The sequence below is a fragment of the Panthera uncia genome, assembly GCF_023721935.1.
Source record: "Panthera uncia isolate 11264 chromosome E2 unlocalized genomic scaffold, Puncia_PCG_1.0 HiC_scaffold_19, whole genome shotgun sequence".
Classification (NCBI taxonomy): Eukaryota; Metazoa; Chordata; class Mammalia; order Carnivora; family Felidae; genus Panthera; species Panthera uncia.
Genome location: NW_026057588.1, coordinates 15,326,713 through 15,354,110, shown reverse-complemented (window position 1 = coordinate 15,354,110; position 27,398 = coordinate 15,326,713). Strand labels below are relative to the sequence as shown.

The 27,398-nt window shown below is 40.4% G+C and overlaps 1 protein-coding gene and 1 non-coding gene across 4 annotated transcripts in view; one reads left to right on the top strand and one right to left on the bottom strand.

The window, feature by feature from the left end:
• The window catches only part of LOC125915975 (zinc finger protein 420), a 421,195-nt gene that overhangs the window by 314,010 nt on the left and 79,787 nt on the right, over positions 1 to 27,398 (top strand). For 2 of the 3 annotated variants that reach the window (XM_049622087.1, XM_049622086.1), the window contains exons 2-3: positions 25,680 to 25,747; positions 27,058 to 27,184. The exons of the other annotated variant lie outside the window; for it this stretch is intronic. In XM_049622087.1, the coding sequence (XP_049478044.1) occupies positions 25,739 to 25,747; positions 27,058 to 27,184 (136 nt within the window). In that variant the 5' untranslated portion in view covers positions 25,680 to 25,738. The remainder of the gene's footprint in view (positions 1 to 25,679; positions 25,748 to 27,057; positions 27,185 to 27,398) is intronic. 3 annotated transcript variants of the gene reach the window in all.
• On the bottom strand, positions 20,130 to 20,236 carry LOC125916223 (U6 spliceosomal RNA). Its single transcript, XR_007455840.1, has one exon. It is a non-coding gene; the product is annotated as a U6 spliceosomal RNA (small nuclear RNA).

The window sequence follows — 27,398 nt, the reverse complement described above, 5'->3', positions numbered from 1 at the left end:
AGAGAGAGACACACACACAGAATCCAAAGCAGGCTCCAGGCTCTGAGCTGTCAGCACAGAGCCTGACGCGGGGGCTCAAACTCATGGACTGTGAGAGCATGACCTGAGCTGAAGTCGGATGCTTAACCGACTGAGCCACCCAGGCGCCCCTACAAGATTTCCCTTTAACTGTGGGAATGTGGGAGTGTTAGCTGGTGAAATGAAAAAGGCATTGAGGAGACATTGTGATCCCAAATGAATTTATAGTGGGTTAAGGTAGTTTCAGGTTCATGGGGATGGGGACTTATATTTCAGTGTAGAACAAGAAATAGAACAAGTTGTGAATTAAGCAAACAGCAAGCTTTAGGAAATGTAATAAGATACATAATATAAAAGGAAGAAAAATAGTAAAAGTTGTATGTCCAGTTTGTCAGCACCTTAGGAGGGGCAGTCCATGAGTGTTGAAAGCAAGGTGGTGTCAGTGCCTGGGATGAAGTCATCTCTACTGCAGGCCCAGGGAACCCTTCCCATGCAGCAATCTGTTGAGTTTTCTGTGGGTCATGTTTTTTTGTGGCTCTATGGTTATATATTGGTTTTGAATCTTTTGTAAAATTTGAAGGCAGTGTTAGAGCTCGATTTATAAATATCTTTTAATTTCAGGGGTTTTGTTGGTGCACAGTTAACAAAACACTGCTATTATTTTTGATGTTGCCATAGGTGGGCCAGAGTAGCTGGGACATGACTAACATAATTGAGATCCCACTGATGGTAGCTAAGAGTTCCTGGTTTTCCAGGGTTTTGGCCAAGTAAACAATGAGGGGTGGCTCTGCTGCAAATGGGTTTTAGATCATGTCACCTGATTTGCGTGTGCGCAGTCAGTAAGGTTTTAGATTGATTTCCAATTAAGATCTCTGTAGATGAGATTGGAGTCCTACCACTAGCATGTAGGCAGGCCTTTCAACCTATGGACCTCTGTTTTAAGTACTCATTTGATTGCTGTTGGGGAAACCAATAGGGCCTTTGTGCTGTAGGGCTTGTAGCCATACTCAATGGCCTGTGGGCCTCATCATTTCCCACATTTGGTTGAAAAATGGCTTGCTTTGGAGGGTTTGGGCCTTCAGATAGCAAATCAGTGAAAACACTCAGACCAATAGTAATAAGACCAATAATCAACAGAATGATGTGCAGTTTTACTTGACAGGCTTTTGTCACCTGATACTGATTTTCTTCTGGCATGTGTTATTATCAAAGAGGAGTCCTCTGATTTCATTTTATGGGATATGCTATTCACTATTATCTCTGAATGTGATTTTTGCTTACTAAGTGGAGTTTTCTATCTCCCTTCTTAGTTGTCCACACTATCTATGGGAATAGCCCTAGAATACTAATTTTAATTTCCTGAAAGGGATCAGGAGAGCCCAGATTAATTTTCAACCCCTGTAACCCAAATGTTGGGATGGTGTCTTAGATAGGGAGAGTTCAGATTCATATGGATCACATACCAGGTGGATATGTGTCTGGTTTATAATAATCTATGGTTAATTGGTGTTAGGAAAGTGTGTGACCTTGATCTGACCTCTAGCTCTTGTGAAGTGGCGGCAGAATTGAAAATCCAGTAGGGGGCGCCTGGGTGGCCCAGTCATTTAAGCATCTAACTCTTGGTTTTGGCTCAGGTCATGATCTCATGGTTCTTGAGATTGGGCTCGTGCTGATATGATAGTGTGGAGTCTGGGATTCTCTCTCTCTCTCTCCCTCTCTCTGCCCCTCCCCCACTCATGCCCTCTCTGTCTCTAAATAAATAAATAAACTAAAAAAAATCCATTAGGGTAAGAGACATTATTATTTTATTTTATTTTTAAATTTTATTTATTTTTTTAAAGTTTATTTTGAGAGAGATCAAGAGAGAGAGAAAGCATGAGCTTGTGGAAGGGGCAGAGAGAGAGAATCCCAAGTAGGCTCCACACTGCCAGCGTGGAGTCTGGAGTGCTTGAACCCACAAACTGTGAGATCATGACCTGAGCCAAAGTTGGATGCTTAACTGACTGAGTCACCCAGGTGCCCCTATTTTATTTTTTTATTTTGGAGAGAGAGCACATAAGCAGGAGAGATGGGCAGAGGGGGAGAAAGAGAGAATCTTAAGCAGGCTCCATGCTCAGTGCAGAGCCCAATGTGGGGCTCAATCCCATGACTCTGGAATCATGACCTGAGCCAAAATCGAGTTGGATGCTCAACTGACTGAGCCATCCAGGCACCCTGAGGGAGACATTATTAAAAGACCTCATATTTGTTGAATCTTCATACACATGGAGGGCAAGACATATAGGAAATGGTGATAGGGGGTTTCTTAAAGTTTCTGTGAGAAATGTCAGCCAGGAGGACTCAAATTGAGATTAAGGTTTGGGGCGAGAGAGGCACATTAAGGGGCCCTTTTGCCAGATTAGTGTTTAAAAGGGAATTGTTTGAAGAGAAGATATGTCTCTTAATTAAACCAGCTGTCTGGTACCTATTGGGAGATGAAAGTTCCATCGAATATCTTTCCCAGGAGCCCAGCACTGTATATTTTGAGAGGTGAAATGTGTGCCCTAAGTCACTGTCAGTAATGTCTGGAACTCTGAGGGGAATAAGAAGTATCCTGATGAGGCCTTGTATCATAGCCTTAATATATGTAGAGACATGTGGTTTTGATTTATTTTGGGGTAACTGTGAGGCCAGAGATTCCCAGAGTTCTTTACCCTTAAAGGGGGAAACCTTTAGGCAGTGGCCCAAGAGTTTGTTAAAGGATACAGATGGGGCCATTTGTTGAAAGGACACTCAGTGCTAAGATGACTTCCTGAAGTTTGACCACTTATTTTGACCCTTGAATCTCATCCCTTATTGAGGAAGACATTCTAGTTCAGGGATGGAAAGCAAAAGCATGTCACTGAGTTCTGTCACCTGTGACAAGAGGCAGTGTTACCATACTGTTTTGTGAACTTCCATTGTTATTTACTGAGTTAATACCAAGGGCCTTCTGAGGTGTTTAAGGTGCTTGGGGAAGAGGTGATCTCCTTTAGCGCTATGACATCTGGCAAGGGACTAAGAACAGGGAAGAACACTCCTTTTTTGCAGGTGGAGTGTTCCTCTAGATTCGGCTCCATCCTATAGGATTGAATCAAGGAGGCCTCAGTATCTTTGCCAAGCTTGTGGGGGTGCTGCTTCTATGATTCAAGGCATAATGAGCAGTTGGGTTCAGAGGGTCCCATGCTCAGGGTCTGTGAAAGCCTTTATTTTCAAGAGATCTCAGTAGAAGGCCAGTAATTGTCACTCTAATGGTGTGTCGCAGGGCCAAAAAGGGCAGTTTCTTGTCTTATAAGCCTATGGGCAGTTTGTGGCCATCATAGGTGATCCACAGACTCCAGAGATATGAGAGGAGGCAACTATAGCCTCTCCAGTGAAGGAGACTCTGAGGACACTAACAGGAGTGACTGTTGATTTTAATTTGAATAGATTGTGGAGCCTTTCGTTGGAGGGGGCCCTCTTCATGTTGAGACAATTTGTAAGTATTAGCATCCGTGAGATTAAGTAGAATTTGTAAATGAGGTTATGTTGCCTCCAGAACCCAAATAAGCCTAAAAGACATTATGGGTACTGAGAGATTTAATTGTAGTTTTTGAATTAAAATGTTTTGAGTATAGTTGACACACATGTTTTCAGGTGTATAACTTAGTGGTTTAATTTCTCTGGGTTATGCTATGTTCACCACATGTATAATGACTATCTGTCACCACACAACACTATTACAATATCACCGACTATATTCCCTATGCTGTGCCTTTTATTCCCATTACTTATTCATTCTATAACTGGAAGCCTGTATCTGCCATTCTCTTTTACCCATTTTGCCCAGCCTCACCCCCCTCCCCTCTGGCAACCATCAGTTTGTTCTCTGTATTCATAGTCTGATTCTGCTTTTTGTTTGTTTATTCATTTGCATTTTTAGATTTCACATATGAGTGAAATCATATGGTATTTATCTTTCTCAGTCTGACTGATTTCACTGAGGATAATATGCTTAAGGTCCATCTATAGTATGAGCTCATTGATTTTTATGGCTGCATAATATTCCTGTGTGTGTGTGTGTGTGTGTGTGTGTGTGTGTGTGTGTGTACACCACATCTTCCTTACCCATTCATCTATTGACAGACATTTAGGTTGATTCCATATCTTGGCTATTGTAAATAAGGCTGCAACAAACATAAGGGTACATAATATATTTTTGAATTAGTGTTTTCATTTTCTTTGGTCAGATACCCAGTAGTGAAATTATTAGATCATATGATATTTCTCTTTTGAATTTTTTTGTGGAACTTCCATACTGTTTTCCACAGTGGCTGCACCAGTTTGCATTGCCAACAGTACATGAGAGTTCCTTTTTCTCCACATCCTCAATGCTTGTTATTCTATTTTTGATTTTAGCCATTCTGACAGGTGTAGGATGATATCTCACTGTAGTTTTTAAAATAAATTTATTTATTTTTATTTTGTTTTTATTTAAATTATAGTTACTTAACATATAGTATGATACTGCTTTCAGGAGTAGAAATTAGTGAGTCATCACTTACATAGAACACACAGCACTCATCAAAACAAGTGCTCTCTTTAATACTCATTTAGCACATCCCTCACCCACTGCCCCTCCATCAATCTTCAGTTTGTTCTCTATAGTTAAGAGTTTCTTAGGGTTTGCCTCTCTCTCTTTTTCTCTTTGCCTTCTCTCTTCTCAATGTTAATCTGTTTTGTCTCTTAAATTCCACATATGAAGTCATATGGTATTTGTCTTTCTTGGACTGACTTATTTTGTTTAGCATAATACATTCTAGCTCCATTCACATTTGTACGGAAACACTTTAGTCTATAAAATACACAAGCTAACTGTTTTTAAGCCCTTCAAAGGCATTACTTATTAAATGTATATTATTATTATCAGACTCCAGATATTTATTTTGTATATTTTAAAGAAGTTGAGTTTCTTTTGAAAAAACTCTAATATAGAGTTTTCACTAACTTAGAATGTCTTTTCTTTTAATTAGTCCTATTGATAAGAGTTTACCACATGTATCTAGTACCACGTACCACTTTACATTTTATTTATTTTATTTGTTAAAATTTTTATTATTTGTTCATTTTTAACTTGTTTTTTTATTATTTTTTATTTACATCCAAATTAGTTAGTATATAGTGCAACAATGATTTCAGGAGTAGATTCCTTAGTGCCCCTTACCCATTTAGCCCATCCCCCCCCCACAACCTCTCCAGTAACCCTCAGTTTATTCTCCATATTTATGAGTTTCTTCTGTTTTGTCCCCCTCCCTGTTTTTATGCTCTTTTTGCTTCCCTTCCCTTATGTTCATCTGTTTTGTCTCTTAAAGTCCTCATATGAGTGAAGTCATATGATTTTTGTCTTTCTCTGACTAATTTCACTTCACATAATACCCTCCAGTTCCATCCATGTAGTTGCAAATGGCAAGATTTCATTTTTTTTGATTTCCGAGTAATACTCCATTGTATATACATACCACATCTTCTTTATCCACTCATCCATTGATGGACATTTGGGCTCTTTCCATACTTTGGCTATTGCTGATAGTGCTGCTATAAACATTGGGTGCCCCTTTGAAACAGCATACCTGTATCCCTTGGATAAATACCTAGCAGTGCAATTGCTGGGTCGTAGGGTAGTTCTATTTTTAGTTTTTTGAGGAAACTCCATACTGTTTTCCAAAGTGACTGCACCAGTTCGCATTCCCACCAGCAATGCAAAAGAGATCCTCTTTCTCCACATCCTCGCCAACATCTGTTGTTGCCTGAGTTGTTAATGTTAGCCATTCTGACAGGTGTGAGATGGTATCTCATTGTGGTTTTGATCTGTATTTCCCTGATGATGAGTTATGTTGAGCATTTTTTCATGTGTCAGTTGGCCATCTGGATGTCTTCCTTGGAGAAGTGTCTATTCATGTCTTTTGCCCATTTCTTCACTGGATTATTTGTTTTTTGGGTGTTGAGTTTGATTATTTCTTTATAGATTTTGGATACTAACCCTCTATCTGATATGTCATTTGCAAATATCTTCTCCCATTCTATTGGTTGCCTTTTAGTTTTGCTGATTGTTTCCTTCACTGTGCAGAAGCTTTTTATTTTGATGAGGTCCCCGTAGTTCATTTTTGCTTTTGTTTCCCTTGCCTCCAGAGACGTGTTGAGTAAGAAGTTGCTGCGGGCAAGATCAAAGAGGTTTTAGCCTGCTTTCTCCTTGAGGATTTTGATGGCTTCCTGTCTTACATTTAGGTCTTTCACCCATTTTGAGTTTATTTTTGTGTATGGTGTAAGAAAGTGCTCCAGGTTCATTCTGGACAGCATGTTGCTGTCCAGTTTTCCCAGCACCCTTTGCTGAAGAGACTGTGTTTATTCCATTGTATATTCTTTCCTGCTTTGTCAAAGATTAGTTGGCCATACGTTTGTGGGTCCATTTCTGGGCTCTCTATTCTGTTCCATTGATCTGAGTGTCTGTTCTTGTGCGGTGCCATACTGTCTTGATGATTACAGCTTTGTAGTATAGCTTGAAGTCTGGGATTGTGATGCCTCCTGCTTTGGTTTTATTTTTCAAGATTGCTTTGGCTATTTGGAGTCTTTTCTGGTTCCATACAAATTTAAGGATTATTTGTTCTAGCTCTGTGAAGAACGCTAGTGTTATTTTAATAGGGATTGCATTGTCCGTGTAGATTGCTTTAGGTAGTATTGATATTTTAATAATATTTGTTCTTCCTACCCAGGAGCATGGAATCTTTTTCCATTTTTTTGTGTCTTCTTCAATTTCTTTCATAAGCTTTCTATAGTTTTCAGTGTATAGATTTTTCACCTCTTTGGTTAGATTTATTCCTAGGTATTTTATGTTTTTTTGTGCAACTGTAAATGGGATCGATTCCTTGATTTCTCTTTCTGTTACTTCATTGTTGGTATATAGAAATGCAACTGATTTCTGTGCATTGGTTTTATATCCTGCAACTTTGCTGAATTCACGAATCAATTCTATCGGTGGAATCTTTTGGGTTTTCCATATAGAGTATCATGTCATCTGCAAAGAGTGAAAGTTTGACCTCCTCCTGTCCATTACTTTTGATGGCTGAGTAATAATCTATTGTGTGTATATACCACATCTTCTTTGTAGTTTATATTTGCTTCCTAGATGATTAGTGATGCTGAGTATCTTTTCATGTGTTTCTTGGCCATCTCTATGTCTTCTTTGGAGAAATGTCTATTCAGATCCTCTGCTCATTTAATTGTTTTTAAAATGTTTATTTGTTTTGGGGTGCCTGGGTGGCTCAGTTGGTTAAGCGTCTGACTTTGGCCATGATCTTGTGTTTCATGGGTTCAAACCCCGCATTGGGTTCTGTGCTGACAGCTCAGAGCCTGGAGCCTGCTTCGGATTCTGTGTCTCCCTCTCTCTCTGCCCCTTCCCCACTCGCACTCTGTCTCTGTCTCTCTAAAAAATAAAAAAACATTAAAAGTGTTTTTAATGTTTTATTTATTTTAAGGTGGGGGCAGAGAGAGGGAGAGAGAGAATCCTAAGTAGGCTCTACGCTATCAGCACAACTCGATGATGGCTCGATCTCACAGATCATGAGCTCATGACCTGAGCTGAAATCAAGAATTGGACACTTAGCTAATTGAGCCACCTAGGCATCCCTGCCTATTTTACAATTAGGTTGTTTGTGTTTTTTGGTGTTGAGTTTTGTAGGTTCTTTTTGGATATTAACTCCTTACAGGATATATTATTTGCAAATATCTTCTATGCAGTAGGTTGCCTTTTGGTTTTGTTGATGGTTTCCTTTTGTTGTGCAAAAGCTTATTTTGGGATGCCTGGGTGGCTCAGTTGGTTAAACATCTGACTCTTGATTTTGGCTAAGGTCATGATCTTACAAAGATCAAGTCCAGCTCTGAGCTGACAACAAGGTGCTTGCTTAGGATTCTCTCTCCCTCTCTCTCTGTCCCTCCCTGATTCATGCTCACACATGTCCTCTCTCTCTAAAAAAAAAAAAAAAAAACAACACATTCTTTTAAAAAGCTTTTATCCCTTTGAATTATTGTCTTTTTATTCTTTGAGTAAATATCAGAACTGTGATTGCTGGATTGTAGAATAGTTCTATTTTTAACTTTATGAGGAACCTCCATATTGTCTTCCACAGTGGCTGCACCAGTTTGCATCCCCACCAACAGTGCACAAGGCTTTCTTTTCTCCACATCCTCACCAACACCGGTTGTTTCTTGTCTTGCTGATTTTAGCCCTTCTGACAGGTATGAGGTGATATTGCATTGTAGTTTTGATTTGCGTTTTCCTGATGATGAGTGATGTTGAGCATTTTTTCATGTGTCTGTTGGCCATCTGGATGTCTTCTTTGACGAAATGTCTGTTCATGTCTTCCATTTTTTAATTGGGTTATTTTTTGAGGTGTTGAGTTGTATAGGTTCTTTATATATTTTGGGCACTAACCCTTTATCAGATATGTCATTCGTAAATATCTTCTCCAATTCTGTAGGTTATCTTTAAGTTTTGTTGATTGTTTCCTTTGCTGTGCAGAAAGAAGCTTTTTATTTTGATGTAGTCCCAAGTTTATTTTTGCTTTTGTTTCCCTTGCCTCAAGAAATGTAGCTAGAAAAAAGTTGCTACAGTTATTAGTGTCAGAGAAATTACTGCCTGTGTTCTCTTCTAGGATTTTTATGGTTTTAGGTCTCACATTGAGGTCTTCAAGCCATTTTGAGTTTAGCTTTGTCTATGGTGTAAGAAAGTGGTCCTGTTTCTTTCTTTTGCATGTGTAGCTGTCCAATTTTCCCAACACCATTGTTGAAGAGACTGTCCTTTGCCCATTGGATATTCTTTCCTGCTTTGTCAAAGATTAATTGACCATATAGTTGGGGGCTTTCTATTCTGTTCCATTGATCTATGTGTCTGTTTCTGTGCCAGTAGCATACTGTTTTGATTACTTTGTAACATAACTTGAAGTCCAGGATTATGATGCCTCCAGCTTTGTTTTTCTCTTGCAAGGTTGCTTTGACTATTCAGGGTCTTTTGTGTTCCCATACAAATTGTAGGATTGTTTGTTCTAGTTCTTTTATTTTATTTTATTTTATTTTATTTTATTTTATGTTATTTATTTTATTTTTTTTTTCAATATATGAAATTTATTGTCAAATTGGTTTCCATACAACACCCAGTGCTCATCCCGAAAGGTGCCCTCCTCAATATCCATAACCACCCTCCCCCCCCCCCCCCCCCCCCCCCCCCAAACAACCCTCAGTTTGTTCTCAGTTTTTAAGAGTCTCTTATGCTTTGGCTCTCTCCCACTCTAACCTCTTTTTTTTTTTTTTTTCCTTCCCTCCTCCATGGGTTTCCGTTGAGTTTCTCAGGATCCACATAAGAGTGAAACCATATGGTATCTGTCTTTCTCTGTATGGCTTATTTCACTTAGCATCACACTCTCCAGTTCCATCTACGTTGCTAAAAAGGGCCATAATTCATTCTTTCTCATTGCCACATAGTACTCCATTGTGTATATAAACCACATCTTCTTTATCCATTTGTCAGTTGATGTACACTTAGGCTCCTTCCATAATTTGGCTATTGTTGAAAGTGCTGCTGTAAACATTGGGGTGCACATGCCCCTGTGCATCAGTACTCCTGTATCCCATGGGTAAATTCCTACCAGTGCTATTGCTGGGTCATAAGGTAGTTCTATTTTTCTTTTTCTTTTTTTTTTTTTTTTTTGCCTCTGATTTTTTTTGTATATGGATATTTATTTTTTATTTTTTTTAAATATATGAAATTTATTGTCAAGTTGGTTTCCATGCAACACTCAGTGCTCATCCCAAAAGATGCCCTCTTCAATACCCATCACCTACCCTCCCCTCCCTCCCACCCCCCATCAGCCCTCAGTTCTCATTTTTTAAGAGTCTCTTATGTTTTGGCTCTCTCCCACTCTAGCCTCTCTTTTTGTTTATTCTTCCTTCCCCTCCCCCATGGGTTCCTGTTAAGTTTCTCAGGATCCACATAAGAGTGAAAACATATGGTATCTGTCTTTCTCTGTATGGCTTATTTCACTTAGCATCACACTCTCCAGTTCCATCCATGTTGCTACAAAGGGCCATATTTCATTCTTTCTCATTGCCACGTAGTACTCCATTGTGTATATAAACCACAATTTCTTTATCCATTCATCAGTTGATGGACATTTAGGCTCTTTCCATAATTTGGCTATTGTTGAGAGTGCTGCTATAAACATTGGGATTCAAGTGGCCCTGTGCATCAGTACTCCTGTATCCCTTGGGTAAATTCCTAGCAGTGCTACTGCTGGGTCATAGGGTAGGTCTATTTTTAATTTTTTGAGGAACCTCCACACTGTTTTCAAGAGTGGCTGCACCAGTTTGCATTCCCACCAACAGTGCAAGAGGGTTCCCGTTTCTCCACATCCTCTCCTGCATCTATAGTCTCCTGATTTATTCATTTTGACCACTCTGACTGGCGTGAGGTGATGTCTGAGTGTGGTTTTGATTTGTATTTCCCTGATGAGGAGCGACATTGAGCATCTTCTCATGTGCCTGTTGGCCATCCGGATGTCTTCTTTAGAGAAGTGTCTCTTCATGTTTTCTGCCCATTTCTTCACTGGATTATTTGTTTTTCGGGTGTGGAGTTTGGTGAGCTCTTTATAGATTTTGGATACTAGCCCTTTGTCCGATATGTCATTTGCAAATATCTTTTCCCGTTCCGTTGGTTGCCTTTTAAATTTTTTTTTTCAACGTTTTTTTATTTATTTTTGGGACAGAGAGAGACAGAGCATGAATGGGGGAGGGGCAGAGAGAGAGGGAGACACAGAATCGGAAACAGGCTCCAGGCTCCGAGCCATCGGCCCAGAGCCTGACGCGGGGCTCGAACTCACGGACCGCAAGACTGTGACCTGGCTGAAGTCGGACGCTTAACCGACTGCGCCACCCAGGCGCCCCGGTTGCCTTTTAGTTTTGTTGATTGTTTCTTTTACTGTGCAGAAGCTTTTTATCTTCATGAGGTCCCAATAGTTCATTTTTGCTTTTGATTCCCTTGCCTTTGGGGATGTGTCAAGTAAGAAATTGCTACGGCTGAAGTCAGAGAGGTCTTTTCCTGTTTTCTCCTCTAGAGTTTTGATGGTTTCCTGTCTCACATTCAGGTCCTTTATCCATTTTGAGTTTATTTTTGTGAATGGTGTGAGAAAGTGGTCTAGTTCCAACCTTCTGCATGTTGCTGTCCAGTTCTCCCAGCACCATTTGTTAAAGAGACTGTCTTTTTTCCATTGGATATTCTTTTCGTTTTGTCAAAGATTAGTTGGCCATACTTTTGTGGGTCTAGTTCTGGGGTTTCTATTCTATTCCATTGGTCTATGTGTCTGTTTTTGTGCCAATACCATGCTGTCTTGATGATGACAGCTTTGTAGTAGAGGCTAAAGTCTGAGATTGTGATGCCTCCTGCTTTGGTCTTCTTCTTCAAAATTACTTTGGCTATTCGGCGCCTTTTATGGTTCCATATGAATTTTAGGATTGCTTGTTCTAGCTTCGAGAAGAATGCTGATGCAATTTTCATTGGGATTTCATTGAATGTGTAGATAGCTTTGGGTAGTATTGACATTTTGACAATATCCATTCTTCCAACCCTTGAGCACAGAATGTTTTTCCATTTCTTTATATCATCTTCAATTTTCCTTCATAAGCTTTCTAGAGTTTTCAGCATACAGATCTTGTACATCTTGGTTAGATTTATTCCTAGGTATTTTATGCTTCTTGGTGCAATTGTGAATGGGATCAGTTACTTTATTTGTCTTTGTGTTGCTTCATTATTAGTGTATAAGAATGCAACTGATTTCTGTACATTGATTTTGTATCCTGCAATTCTGCTGAATTCATGTATGAGTTCTAGCAGACTTTTGGTGGCGTCTATCGGATTTTCCATGTTTATTATCATGTCATCTGCAAAAAGTGAAAGCTTGACTTCTTATTTGCCAATTTTGATGCCTTTGATTTCCTTTTGTTGTCTGATTGCTGATGCTAGCACTTCCTCCACTATGTTAAACAACAGCGGTGAGACTGGGCATCCCTGTCGTGTTCCTGATCTCAGGGAAAAAGCTCTCAGTTTTTCCCCATTGAGGATGATGTTAGCTGTGGGCTTTTCATAAATGGCTTTTATGATGTTTAAGTATGTTCCTTCTGTCCCGACTTTCTTGAGGGTTTTTATTAAGAAACCTTGCTGAATTTTGTCAAATGCTTTTTCTGCATCACTTGACAGGATCATGTGGTTCTTATCTTTTCTTTTATTAATGTGATGTATCACGTTGATTATTTGCAAATGTTGAACCAGCCCTGCATCCCAGGAATGAATCCCAGTTGATCATGGTGAGTAATTCTTTTTCTATGCTGTTGAATTCGATTTGCCAGTATCTTATTGAGAATGTTTGCATCCATATTCATCAGGGATATTGGCCTGTAGTTCTCTTTTTTTACTGGGTCTCTGTCTGGTTTAGGAATCAAAGTAATACTGGCTTCATAGAATGAGTCTGGAAGTTTTCCTTCCCTTTCTATTCTTTCGAATAGCTTGAGAAGGATAGGTATTATCTCTGCTTTAAACGTCTGGTAGAACTCCCCTGGGAAGCCATCTGGTCCTGGACTCTTATTTGTTGGGAGATTTTTGATAACTGAGTCAATTTCTTTGCTGGTTATGGGTCTGTTCAAGCTTTCTATTTCCTCCTGATTGAGTTTTGGAAGTGTCTAGGTATTTAGGAATTTGTCCATTTCTTCCAGGTTGTCCAGTTTGTTGGCATATAATTTTTCATAGTATTCCCTGATAATTGCTTGTATTTCTGAGGGATTGGTCGTAATAATTCCATTTTCATTCATGATTTTATCCACTTGGGTCATCTCCCTTTTCTTTTTGAGAAGCCTAGCTAGAGGTTTATCAATTTTGTTTATTTTTTCAAAAAACCAACTCTTGGTTTCATTGATCTGCTCTATAGTTTTTTTAGATTCTATATTGTTTATTTCTGCTCTGATCTTTATTATTTCTCTTCTTCTGCTGGGTTTAGGGTGTCTTTGCTGTTCTGCTTCTATTTCCTTTAGGTGTGCTGTTAGATTTTGTATTTGGGATTTTTCTTGTTTCTTGAGATAGGCCTGGACTGCAATGTATTTTCCTCTCAGGACTGCCTTTGCTGCATCCCAAAGCGTTTGGATTGTGGTATTTTCATTTTCGTTTGTTTCCATATATTTTTAAATTTCTTCTCTAATTGCCTGGTTGACCCATTCATTCTTTAGCAGGGTGTTCTTTAACCTCCATGCTTTTGGAGGTTTTCCAGACTTTTTCCTATGGTTGATTTCAAGCTTCACAGCATTGTGGTCTGAAAGTATGCATAGTATGATCTCAATTCTTGTATACTTATGAAGGGCTGTTTTGTGACCCAGCATGTGATCTATCTTGGAGAATGTTCCATGTGCACTCAAGAAGAAAGTATATTCTGTTGCTTTGGGATGCAGAGTTCTAAATATATCTGTCAAGTCCATCTGATCCAATGTATCATTCAGGGCCCTTGTTTCTTTATTGACCGTGTGTCTCGATGATCTATCCATCGCTGTGAGTGGGGTATTAAAGTCCCCTGCAATGACCACATTCTTATCAATAAGGTTGCTTATGTATGTGAGTAATTGTTTCATATATTTGGGGGCTCCGGTATTTGGCGCATAGACATTTATAATTGTTAGCTCTTCCTGATGGATAAACCCTGTAATTATTATATAATGGCCTTCTCCATCTCTTGTTATAGCCTTTAGTTTAAAGTCTAGTTTGTCTGATATAAGTATGGCTACTCCAGCTTTCTTTTGAGTTCCAGGAGCATGGTAAATAGTTCTCCATCCCCTCACTTTCAATCTGAAAGTGTCCTCAGGTCTAAAATGAGTCTCTTGTAGACAGCAAATAGATGGGTCTTGTTTTTTTTTAATCCATTCTGATACCCTATGTCTTTGGTTGGCTCATTTAGTCCATTTACGTTCAGTGTTATTATAGAAAGATATGGGGTTAGAGTCATTGTGATGTCTGTAGGTTTCATGCTTGTAGCAATGTCTCTGGTACTTTGTTTCACAGGATCCCCCTTAGGATCTCTTGTAGGGCTGGTTTAGTGGTGACGAATTCCTTCAGTTTTTGTTTGGGAAGACCTTTATCTCTCCTTCTATTCTAAATGACAGACTTGCTGGATAAAGGATTCTCAGCTGCATAATTTTTCTGTTCATCACATTGAAGATTTCCTGCCATTCCTTTCTGGCCTGCCAAGTTTCAGTAGAGAGATCGGTCATGAGTCTTATCAGTCTCCCTTTATATGTTAGAGCATGTTTATCCCTAGCTGCTTTCAGAATTTTCTCTTTATCCTTGTATTTTGCCAGTTTCACTATGATATGTCATGCAGAAGATTGATTCAAGTTACGTCTGAAGGGAGTTCTCTGTGCCTCTTGGATTTCAATGTCTTTTTCCTTCCCCAGATCAGGGACGTTCTCAGTTATCATTTCTTCAAGTACCCCTTCAGCACCTTTCCCTCTCTCTTCCTCCTCTGGAATACCAATTATGTGTAGATTATTTCTCTTTACTGTATCACTTAGTTCTCTAATTTCCCCCTCATACTCCTGGATTTTTTTATCTTTTTCTCAGCTTCTTCTTTTTCCATAATTTTATCTTCTAGTTCACCTATTCTCTCCTCTGCCTCTTCAATCCGAGCTGTGGTCGTCTCCATTTTATTTTGCAGCTCATTGATAGCATTTTTTAGCTCCTCCTGGCTGTTCCTTAGTCCCTTGATCTCTGTAGCAATAGATTCTCTGATGTCCTCTATACTGTTTTCAAGCCCAGCAATTAATTTTATGACTATTATTCTAAATGCACTTTCTGTTATATTGTTTAAATTGTTTTTGATCAGTTCATTAGCTGTCACTATTTCCTGGAGATTCTTTTGAGGGGAATTCTTCCGTTTCGTCATTTTGGATAGTCCCTGGAGCGGTGTGGAACTGCAGGGCACTTCCCCTGTGCTGTCTTGAATAACTTGCGTTGGTGGGTGAGGCCGCAGTCAGACCTGATGTCTGCCCCCAGCCCACTGCTGGGGCCACAGTCAGACTGGTGTGTACCTTCTCTTCCCCTCTCCTACAGGCAGGATTCACTGTGGGGTGGCGTAACCCATCTGGGCTACTTGTACACTGCCAGGCTTGTGGTGCTGGGGATCTGGCGTATTAGCTGGGGTGGATCAGCAAGGTGCACAGGGGCGGGAGGGGCAGGCTCAGCTCGCTTATCCTTCGGTGATCTGCTTCGGGAGGGGCCCTGTGGCACCGGGAGGGAGTCAGACCCGCCACTGGAGGGATCGATCCGCAGAAGCACAGCGTTGGGTGTTTGCGCGGTGCAAGCAAGTTCCCTGACGGGAACTGGTTCCCTTTGGGATTTTGGCTGGGGGATGGGCGAGGGAGATGGCGCTGGCGAGCATCTTTGTTCCCCGCCAAGCTGAGCTCTGTCATCTGGGGCTCAACAACTCTCCCTCCCGTTGCCCTCCATCCCTGCCACTCTCTGAGCAGAGCTGTTAACTTATAACCTTCCAGATGTTAAGTCCCGCTTGCTGTCAGAACACACTCCGTTCGGCCCCTCAGCTTTTGCAAGCCAGACTTGGGGGCTTTGCTTTTCCGGCGGGCTGCCTCTCGGCCCTGGCTCCCTCCGCCAGTCCGTGTAGTGCACACCTCCTCTCCGTCCTTCCTACCCTCTTCCGTGGGCCTCTCGTCTATGCTTGGCTCCAGAGAATCCATTCTGCTAGTCTTCTGGTGGTTTTCTGGGTTATTTAGGCAGGTGTGGGTGGAATCTAAGTGATCAGCAGGATGTGGTGAGCCCAGCGTCCTCCTACGTCAGTATCTTCCAGCCTATCAAGTTCTAACACATTCTAAGAAAAAAAACAAACTAGTTTTCATTTTACTCCTCCCTCCAGGTTTTATGTATATGCTGTCATTTTTTATCTTTTTTATTCATAATTTTCTTGCATCTAATTATGATGGTTTCTTTTCCACTTAATAAAGTCTCTTTAACATTTCTTGCAAGGCTAGTTAAATGCTGAAGTGCTTTTGTTGCATCCACAGGACTCCTGAAACAGAATGCTACGGGCACCAGAGATAGTCACAACAAAGTTTATTACAATGAGAGGCAAGGCCAACCGAATGGGACCAACGCTCTTGATAAGAGTGCGGCCCCAAACAGCCCGGGTACAGAATTTTTAAAGCTGATCACATCGTATTATCATTATCTGGGAACAGAACAGAGAAACAGTTCCCAGATGAGTTAGAAACAGTTCCCAGATGAGTTAGAAACAGTTGCCAGATGAGTCAGAAACAGTTATGGAATGAGGTAATTATTTTAGACTTTCTGCCGCTAAGTGGCAACCAGTGGATCTCCTTGACCTTGTCTTTGATGCTCTTTTCTTTGAGCTTTTGTTTCCTTCATTGGTAAAGCCTGATTCACAAGAGTATGAAGCATGATTTACAAGAGTAAAAACAAGGCTGTTATCTTTTGACCTTCAGTGTCAGAACAAAGCTGTTATTTTTCAAGCTAAGCGTTAGCCCTACACTACAATTTAACCCTTACACTTTAACTTTTGTTTGTCAGGGAAAATTTTTTTTCCTTTTTCTTTCTTTATTTATTTTGAGAGCGAGAGGGAGAACATGCACATGAGCAGGGGAAGGGCAGAGAGAGAGAGTCGTAGCCAGGCCCTGTGTGTTGTCTGTCAAAGCCCCACTGGGGGCTTGACCTCATGAACTGTGTGATCATGAATGGAGCCAAAATCAAGAGTCAAAGGCTTAACCAGCTGAGCTACCCAGGCACCCCATATCAGGGAAACTCTTTACCTCTCTTTCAAATCTGAATGATCACTTTGCCAAGCAGAGTATTTTTGGTTGTTCCTTTTTTCCTTTCAGCACTTTGAATATATGCTGCTATTCCCTTCTGGCCTGCAGAGTTTCTGCTGAAAAATCAGCTGATAGGTTTATTGGGTTTCCCTTGTTCATAACTTTCAGCTTCTCTTGATGCTTTTTAATTTTTTTTTAACATTTATTCATTTTTGAGAGACAGTGTATGAGTGGGGGAGGGGCAGAGAGACAGGGAGAATCCGAAGCAGGCTCCATGGTCTGAGCTATCAGTTCAGAGCCCAATGCAGGGCTTGAACTCACAGACCACGAGATCATGACCTGAGTGGAAGTCAGACGCTTAACTGACTGAGCTACCCAGGCGCCCATTCTTGCTGCTTTTAAAATTCTCTTTATCAAGTGTCTCGGTGGCTTAGTCGGTTAAGATCCGACTTTGGCTCAAGTCATCTCACGGTTTGTGAGTTTGAGCCCTGTGTCAGGCTCTGTGCTGACACCTCGGAGCCTGGAATCTGCTTCAGATTCTCTGTCTCCCTCTCTCTCTGCCTCACCCTTGCTTGCATACATGCATATGCACGTTCTGTCTCTCTCAAAAATAAAAGTAAATAAACATTTAAAAAATTATCTATCTTTAACCTTTGACATTTTCATTATGTGTCATGGTGTGGAGCTCCTTGGGTTCATCTTTTTTGGTTCTCTTTTTGGTTCTTGAACCTAGATGTCTGTTTCCTTCCTTGTGTTAGGGAAGTTTTCAGTTATTATTTCTTCAAATAAGCTTTCTCTCTTCTTCTGGGACCGCTATAATGTGAACGTTTGTTTGCTTGATGTTATCCAAGAGATTCCTTAAACTTCCTCATTTTTCCCCCATTCTTTTTTTTGCTGTTCAGTTGAGTGCTTTCTGTTAGCCTGTCTTCCAGATTGCTGATAGATTCTTCTGCATCTGCCAATCTGTTGATTCCCTGTAGTGTGTTTTTCATTTCACTTATTCTATTCTTCAACTCTGATTAGTTCTTATTTATATTTCCTTCAACTCTGATTAGTTCTTATTTATATTTCCTGTCTTTTTATTGAAGATCTCACTGAGTTCTTCCACTCTTCTCTCCAGCCGGGTGAGCATCTTTTTGATCATTACTTTAAATTCTTTTTCAGGCATATTGTTTATCTCCAATTCATTTAGTTCCTTGTATGAGGTTTTGTTTTGTTCTTTCTTTTGGAGCATATTCATCTATCTCCCCATGTTGCTTGACTTTCTGTGTTTGTTTCTATGGATTAGGCAGAACAGCTACTTAAACTTGAAGGAATGGTCTTGTGTATGGTTGTCCCCTTTATAGATTGTGTGTGTTTGGTGACTTTTGCTGGCTGGCTGGAATTGTGGCTTGCATGGGCTTGGGAGTCCCCTCCATGCAGTGAGCATTCTGGCTGAACAGCTAAGGCTGAAGTGGGTGCAGATCAGTGTGGTCCCCGGATGCTCCACACAGCTCTTGTCCAGGCAGGACAGTTAAGGCTAACGTGGGTGCAAGCTGGGGTGTCACAAGGCTCTCTGTGGGGAGGGTGTCCTGGCAGGGTGGCTAGAACTGAGGCAGGGTGCAGGCTGGAAGGTCCTGGGGCTTTCTGTGCAGCAGGCATTCTGGCAGAGTAGCTAAAGCTGAAGTGGGTACAGGCTGGGTGGGGGTGGGTCTCGGGGTTCTAAGAACTGAGGGCACCCTGGCAGGACAGTTAAGGCTAAAGTGGGTGCAGCCCAGATGTTCTCAGGGTTCTAAGCACTGAGGGCGTCCTGGCAGGTCAACTAAAACTGAAATGGGTTCAGGCTAGTAAATCCCAGTGTGCTCTGGGCTGGGGGTGCCCTGGTGGGGCAGCTGGAGCTGAGACAGTGTGTGGGCTGGGAGGTCCCTGGGCTCTGTGCAGAGGGTATACTGGCAGGATAGCTGAAGCTGATGTGGGTGTAAACCAGGGTGTTCCAGGACTCTGTACAGACTGTGCCCCAGAGGGGTAGCTGGAGTTAAGGCAAGTCATAGCCCAATGGGGTCTTTGGGCTTTCCATGCAAAATGTGTCCTGGTAGAGCATTGGAAGCTGATGTGGCCACAAGTTGGAGTGTCCCAGGGTTCTCCATACTAAGGACAACCTGGCAGGATAACTGAACCTGAATTAGGTGCAAGCTAGGGTGTCTCACTGTATGCAGCACAGGGTTTGCCCTGGCACAGTGGTGGGAACCAATGCAGGCATGGGCCAGGAGTTCCCAGGGTACACTATGCAGGGGGCACCCTGGCAGGTTGGCCGAATCTAAAGCGAACTCAGGTAGGAGTTTCCAGAGCTCTCTGCCCTGGGGATGCTGTAGGTAAGCCATCTGAGGCAAAAGTGGTGTGGGCCTGCTGTGTCACCTTGGCATGAAGGCTGGAGCTGTAGGGAGCACTAACTGGTGTCCTAGTGTGCATTACTCTGTGGCCACCTTGGTGGAATGGCTGGGGCCGGTGTGGGCTAGGGACCTAGGGCTTACTGAGGTGGCAGGCAGGTAGGGCACTTAGACTGTCCATTAGCTCCTCCCACGTGGGGACAGTTCCAGCAGCATCCTTGCCTTTTGGCATAATTTTAAGGCTGGACTTTTTATTTGCTAGTTCTTTTAAACCAGGCTTTTTCCCCCCTGTGCCCCAGTACAACTGGGGCTGGTGTGGACTAGGGCACCCAGGGCTCACTGAAGGAGGCTGGCTCTGGTGTCTGGACCCTCCTCCAGTTTTTCAAGGTGGATAGGGGAGTGTAAACCCTATTGCTTTCCAGTCCCTTTGACCCAGAGAGAGTTCCAGAAGATTTTCCACCATTTGTTGGTGTTCTGGGGCTTGCTTTTATAAAGTAGTTACTCTTTTAGTTTTATTTTTTTATTATTATTATTTTTAAGTTTATTTATTTTTGAGAGAGAGAGACGGAGTGTAAGCAGGGGAGGGGCAGAGAGAGGGAGACACAGAATCCAAAGCAGGCTCCAGGCTCTGAACTTCCAGCACAGAGCCCAATGTGGAGCTTGAACTCACAAGCCGCAAGATCACGACCTGAGCCGAAATTGGACGCTCAACTGACTGAGCCACCCAGGTGCCCCATTACTCTTCTATTTTTTATTATTTTTTTTTTCACAGTGACCAGATGGCATTTATTGATATAGCTCTTGTTTCCCACTGCAGTAAATTTAGTAGAGGAAACAAGACTAAAAATATAGAAACTTCACATCATCCTTGTGTGGGGGCCATTTGAATCTTCTCTATATCATTCCAATTTTAGTATATGTGCTGCCAAAACAAGTACAGCATTTCTCTTAAACTGCAGTTGGATTATCCTGTGCGCAAGGTCAGATGAATCTGTTCACAGGCCCTTCAGTGTTATCCCTTCCCACTGCAGTTCACAGCATCAGGGGTGGGGGTTCCCTTTGTCACCATGTCTCTATCTATCTTATTCTCTTGTGCTGTTCTCTCTGTATTTTGTTGTACAGAATCTGTTTAGTTGTTTCTCAGGTCTTCTTCAGGAGGAATTGCTCTATGATAGGTGTAATTGGGTGTATTCTGTGGAAGGGATGAGTTCAGGGTCTTCTTCCTACCTTGCCATCTTGGACTGGAACCCCTAACTGTGGTTTCTTGACAGTGTCAAGGATAAAACTGCCCTGTTTTACTAGTAATTTTCAGTAATTTAACCCAGGTTTCAGGGTTTTACACTATGTGTGGGACACAGAGTCCTCATCCTCAATGGGGAAAAACTGAGAGCTTTTCCTCTATGGTCATGAACAAGGTAGGGATGTCCACTCTCACTACTGTTATTTAACATAGTACTGGAAGTCCTAACCCCAGAAATCAGACAACAAAAGGAAATAAAAGATCCATATCAGCAAGGAAGAAGTAAAACTTTCCCTATTTGCAGATGACATGATACTCTATGTAGAACACCCAAAAGATTCCACACACAAAAAATTGCTAGAACTGTTATACGAGTTCAGCAAAGTTGCAGGATACAAAATCAATGTACAGAAATCTGTTGCATTTTCATACCAATAATGAAGTAGCAGAGAGAGATATCATTAAATTGATCCAATTTATAATTGGACCAAAACCCATAAGATACCTAGGAATAAACCTAAACGAAGTAAATGGTCTATACTCTGAAAACTATAGAACACTGATGAAAGAAATTGAAGATGATGCAAAGAAATGGAAAAACATGCCGTATTCATGTATTGGAAGAACAAATATTGTTAAAATCACCATAATATCCAAAGCAATCTACACCTTTAATGCAATCCCTATTAAAATATCACCAGCATTTTTCACAGAGCTAGAACAAACAATCCTAAAATTTGTGTGGAACCACAAAAGATCCCAAATAGCCAAAGCAATCTTGAAAAAGAAAAGCAAAGCTGGAGGCATCACAACTCAAGACTTCAAATTATATTACAGGGGTGCCTGGGTGGCTCAGTCAATTAAGCATCTGACTCTTGAATGTGAGTTCAAGCCCTGCATCAGGCTCTGCACTGACAGTGTGGAGCCTGCTTGGGATTCTCCTCTCCCTCTTTCTCTCTTTCTCTCTTTCTCTCTGTCTGCCTCTCCCCTACTCATGCTCATGTGCGCTCTCTTTGTTGCTCACTCTGTTGCTCACTCTGTCTTAAATAAATAAACTAAGAAAACCCTATCACTAAGCTGTAGTGATCAAGACAGTGTGATATTGGCACAAAAACAGACACATAGATCAATGGAACAGAGTAGAAAAACCAGAAATGAACCCACAACTATATGGTCAATTAACCTTTAACAAAGCAAGAAAGAATATCCAATGGAAAAAAGTCTCTTCACCAAATGGTTTTGGAAAAACTGGATGCCAACATGCAGAAGAATGAAACCAGACCACTTTTTATACCATACACAAAAATAAATTCAAGTGGATGGAAGACATAAATGTGGAACAGGAAAGCATCAAAATCCTGGAGGAGAATACAGGCAGTAACCTCTTTGATGTTGGCCATGGCAACTTCTTCCTTAGATATGTCTCCTGAGGCAAGGGAAACAAACTATCGGGACTTCATCAAAATAAGAAGCTTCTACACAGTGAAGGAAACAATTAACAAAATTGAAAGGCAAGCTTAGGAATGGGAGATGATACTTATAAATGACATATTTGATAAGGGTTTAGTATCCAAAATCCATAAAGAACTTATCAAACTCAACACCCCCCCCCAAAAAAAAATCCTGTTAAGAAATGGGCAGAAGACATGAATAGACGTTTTTCCAAAGAGATACAAATGGCTAGCAGACACGTGTAAAGGTGCTCAACATCATTGATCATTAAGGAAATACAAACCTGAAGTATAATGAGATATCACCTCACATCTGTCATAATGGCTAAAGTCAACAACACAGGAAACAACAGGTGTTGGCGAGGATGCAGAGAAAGGGGAACTCTCGTTGGTGAGAATGCAAACTGGGCCAGACACTCTGGAAAACAGTGTAGAGGTTCCTCAAAAAGTTAAAAATAGAACTTCCCTACCATCATCCAGCAGTACACTACTAGATATTTACTCAAAGTATAGAAAAATACTGATTCGAAGGGATGCATGCATCCTAATGTTTATAGCAGCATTATCAACGTTAACCAAATTATGGAAAGAGCCCAAATGACTATTCACTGATGAATGGATAAAGAAGTGGTGTATGTATACAATGGAATATTACTCGGCCATAAAAAAGAATGGGATGTTTCCTTTTGCAACAACATGGATGCAGCTAGAATGTATCATACTAAGCGAAGTAAGTCTGAGAAAGACAAATGCCATATGATTTGACTTATATGTGGACTTTAAGAAAACAGATGAACATAGGGTATAAAAGAAAAAAGGCTAATCAGAAAACAGACTGTTAACAATAGAGAACAAACTGAGGGTTACTATAGGGGTGGTAGATTGGGGGATGGGTAAATGGGTGATGGGTGTTTTGGGCACTTGTTGTGATGCACACCGGCTGTTGTATATAAGTTATGAATGACTGAATTCTGTATCTGCAACTGATACTACCCTGTGTGTTACCTAACTGGAATTTAAATAAAAGCTTAAAAAGGAAACAAGCTAAAACCTTAAAACTCTTAGAAGAAAACAAAGGAGATCTCTGTTGCTTAGGTTAGACAATGGTTTCTTTCATGTGACACCAAAAGCACAAACAACCAAAGGAGAAAAAATAACATAAATTGGACTTAATCAAAGTTAAAAACTTTTGATCTTCAAAAGACACCATGAAATAAGTGAAAATATAGCCCACAAAAGGTGCCCAAAATGTGCACATTATATGTTCATTAAAACATTGTATCTTAAAATATATGAGAAATTATTACAGAGCAACAATAAAAAGACAATCAGATTTTTTAAATGAGCATAGAATTTGAATACATATTTTTCTGAAGAAGGAATAGAAATGGTCAATATACACATAAAGGTGTTCATTATCATTCGGGAAATGCACATCAAAATCAAAATGACATACTGTTTCAAATTCATAAGAATGGCTATAACCTCAAATGGTGGTGATGATGTGGAAAAATTGGAACCTTGACATATTTTTGTCAGAATCGAAAGATGATGCAGTTGTTTTGGAACAGAGTTTAGCAGTTCCTGAAGATGTTAAACATAGAGTTACCAGTTACAATATGACCCAGCAAATCCACTCCTAAGTGTATATATCTAAGAGAAATGAAATGTGTTCCACACAGAAACATGTGCCTGAATGTTCTTAATAGCATTATTTATAGTAACAAAAGTGAAAACAATGCAATGTCCATCAACTAATGAATGGGGAAAAAAGATGTATCCATACAACGGAATGTTTGGCAATATACAGGTATGAAGTACCCATCCATGCTAAACATAAATGAACCTTGAAACATTATACTATGTATAATATGAAAGAAGCCAGCCAGAATAGACCACATATTATATAATTTAATTTATACAAAATGTCTATCTAGAATAGGCAATTTTATAGACAGAATAGATTAGTTGTTGTCAGGGTCTGGGGAAATGAGAATGGAAGTAATTGCTAATGCATATGGGTTTTGTTTTTGGATAATGAAATGCTCTAAAATCAGATAGTGGTAATGATTGCACACCTCTGTGAATATAATAAAAACCTATAGCTTATATTTTTAAAAAGATGAATTTATGGGGCACCTGGATGGCTCATTCAGTTAAGTGTCCAACTCTTGATTTCAACTCAGGTCATGATCTCACAGTTAGTGGGTTCGAGCATGCTGTCAGAGCAGAGCCTGCTTGACAATCTCTCTCTCCTTCTCTCTGCCCCTTTCCCACTTGCTCTCTCTCAAAACAAATAAAATTTTTTAAAAAAGGGATGAGTTTATGAAATGTGAATTATATATCAATAAAGCTGTTAGAAAAAGAAACTAATACAAGAAAGATGTTCGACCTAATAGGGGTGGAGAATGGTTGTAGTGGTGGTTAAATTCACAGACCTGTTTGCTGATCAATTAAGTGTTAATGTGTATAAGGCATTGAGCACATACTTTGCGCTTGATGAAATTATTTGTTGTACAGGTACTTTTTCAAACCATCTTTAGTCTGACATTGGGAGACAGGATGATGTTAGGCAGGATAACAGAGAGCTGCTGCCCCCAGAATTCCTGAGTTCAGCTAAGGCCATGATTCCATGCAACAGGCTGTTGTTTTCTGCTAGAGAATGCTTTGGATTTGTTCCTTGGTTACTGGGTGAGGGTAATGTCACTTTCTGTGGCCTGGATGAAACCTATGCTTTGGATTCAGAATGCTTCTTGCACATGAATGTGAGAATGCGCCAGGGAAGCACCTGATGTATTTAGTGTGTTGAGACCTGGGGGGAAGAGGCAGATCTTAGTCGTGGAAAGTGTTTTTTCAAGGAATTGGCCTACAAAGATCACCATTTCCAGGCCTGAGGGCCCCATCAGTGTCCTTCAGGTGGGTACTACTTAGATAAATTTGCATCAGGGTTCCCTAGGCTGTAAAAGATGAGCCATTCAGGCCAGGTCAGAGAACCCTAACAACATCATGGGGATTGGATACTGCCTTAGCATAAATTAATTCTTCTACATTTCTTTTATCTGGAATTAGGGAAGGGATGAGATTGTTTAAACTTCTGAAGATCTTTTTATGGAAAGAGCCTAAATGTCCATCAACTGATGAATGGATAAAGAATTGTGGTTTAGATACACAATGGAATACTACGTGGCAATGAGAAAGAATGAAATATGGCCTCTTGTAGCAACGTGGATGGAACTGGAGAGTGTTAGGCTAAGTGAAATAAGTCATACGGAGAAAGACAGATACCATATGTTTTCACTCTTATGTGGATCCTGAGAAACTTAACAGAAGACCATGGGGGAGGGGAAGAAAAAAAAAAAGAGGTTAGAGAAGGAGGGAGCCAAAACATAATAGACTCTTAAAAACTGAGAACAAACTGAGGGTTGATGGGGAGTGGGATGCAGGGGAGGGTGGGTGATGGGTATTGAGGAGGGCACCTGTTGGGATGAGCACTGGGTGTTGCATGGAAACCAATTTGACAATAAATTTCATATTTATAAAAAAACAAAAAAACTTCTGAAGATCTTCTCAGTATATAAGTTGGGGTGTGGAAGGGACCAGGTGCCATGAAAAGGGGAAGAAATACTTCACTTAGTCATTTAGAAGTAGGCCTCTTTTCATGGTTTCCTTTCCCCTCCCCTGTCTTCTCAGGACTGCACTTCTCCATGAGAAGAAGCCAGAGGAGGACTCATAAATTGAAATTCTAAGCCATGCCTTGTGTGAGTTCATGTTTCTTCTTCCCCTTTATATCAAACAATCACTGTTTTTTGGGATATGAATATTCAGTATCCTTATCTCCAGACTTTCTGCTTTACTGAGTGCTCTCCTGCTCACTCCCCTTCTAGTGAATGATGAGAATGGGTCCCAGGTGTTTCTCAATTGCCCCCCACTTCTCTAACAATATTTTAGGGATACATTTGCAAATCAGGAAATGTATTTGAGGAAAGCATAAAACCTCTCCAGTCAGGATGTGGTTTGATGAGATGGTACTACACATGAAAAATTTGGTCTTTCTCATTGACCTGAATGTTCTGATTAAGACGGAAATTGGTGTTAGTCTCAGAATGTGGTGAGTTCTAATCTGTGATTTTAAGATTGGTAATGTGATCAAATGTAGGATTGAGGACAGAGAGAGAATTGTGTAAGGGAATACTTCAGTGATTAATACCATTGACAGGGTCCATTTTGAATTAAATAGTATGTAGAAGCCAAGGGCCACATCTGTGTGAGTGTAGCTCATCTTTCATTAGCTTTCTGTTGCTCATAATAAGCAGAAGTGTACAGTGAGCAATGATAAGTGGTAAATATGATCAGCCAGATGATTAAATGATTGAGAATTTCAGAAACAGAGCTGTGAAGATCGTTAGAGGAAGAGTGCAAACTACTGCAAAATATGAAAATGATGACAATCTTAATATGGAATATTACATAGTCTAAAAATGTTATCTATGAAAGGATTTTCCAGGGCTAGGAAGAAAGAATATTATTACGAAATTATTCTGAAACTTGACTTAGAAATTCTGAAATTATATATAAATCTTATTTTCTAAGGTAAACATTTTAAAAGACATTTTGGAATGTGCCCATCAGGTTTATTTTTTCTTTTGTCTTCCTCCTCCTCTCCTTCCAGCCCTCTCTTTTTCCCTCTCTTCTTTTCTTTCTGTTTTCATTCTTTAAAGGGAAAGGGGAGGAAGGAACTTTGAGTTTATTCGAGGATTTGCATGTGTTATGTGCTAGCATACATTATTCTATTTAATCAGAAAACTGTACTTACCTGGGTTTTGTTCATTCCCATTGCTATTCCCAAGAGGCTATGAATAAGAGTAAGTAATAGGAATGTTCAGAATTGTTGAAATACTCTGTATTTCACACTCACTTCCTTTCTATTACTTACCCACACTGATTTTCTCTTCCTCTCATTACTTGTGTGTGTGTGTGTGTGTGTGTGTGTGTGTGTGTGTGTTCCTCTCAATTACTTCTAAAAAAACTTTCTTTATTTTGCCATTAACACTTGGACTTGTCATTTCAGAGGTTGGTGTTGTTCAAGGATGTGGCCATAGACTTCTCTCAGGAGGAGTGGGAATGCCTGGACTTGGAACAGAAGGATTTGTACAGAGATGTGATGTTGGAAAACTATAACAATCTGGTCTCACTGGGTAAGTTTGGTCCCAATAATTCAACTTCAATCTTTGTGAAATTCAGGAAATGTCTTAAGTACCTAGATGAATTTCAGATCCCTGTTCCCAACTAAGTAATTTATTGCTTATAGACTTTAAAATGGGCAGCTCCATTGAGTACCTTAATCATCTCTATTCTTCAGATAATCTTCTTGTGAATCTTTCTGTATTCTTCAGACGTTCTTCCTTTATG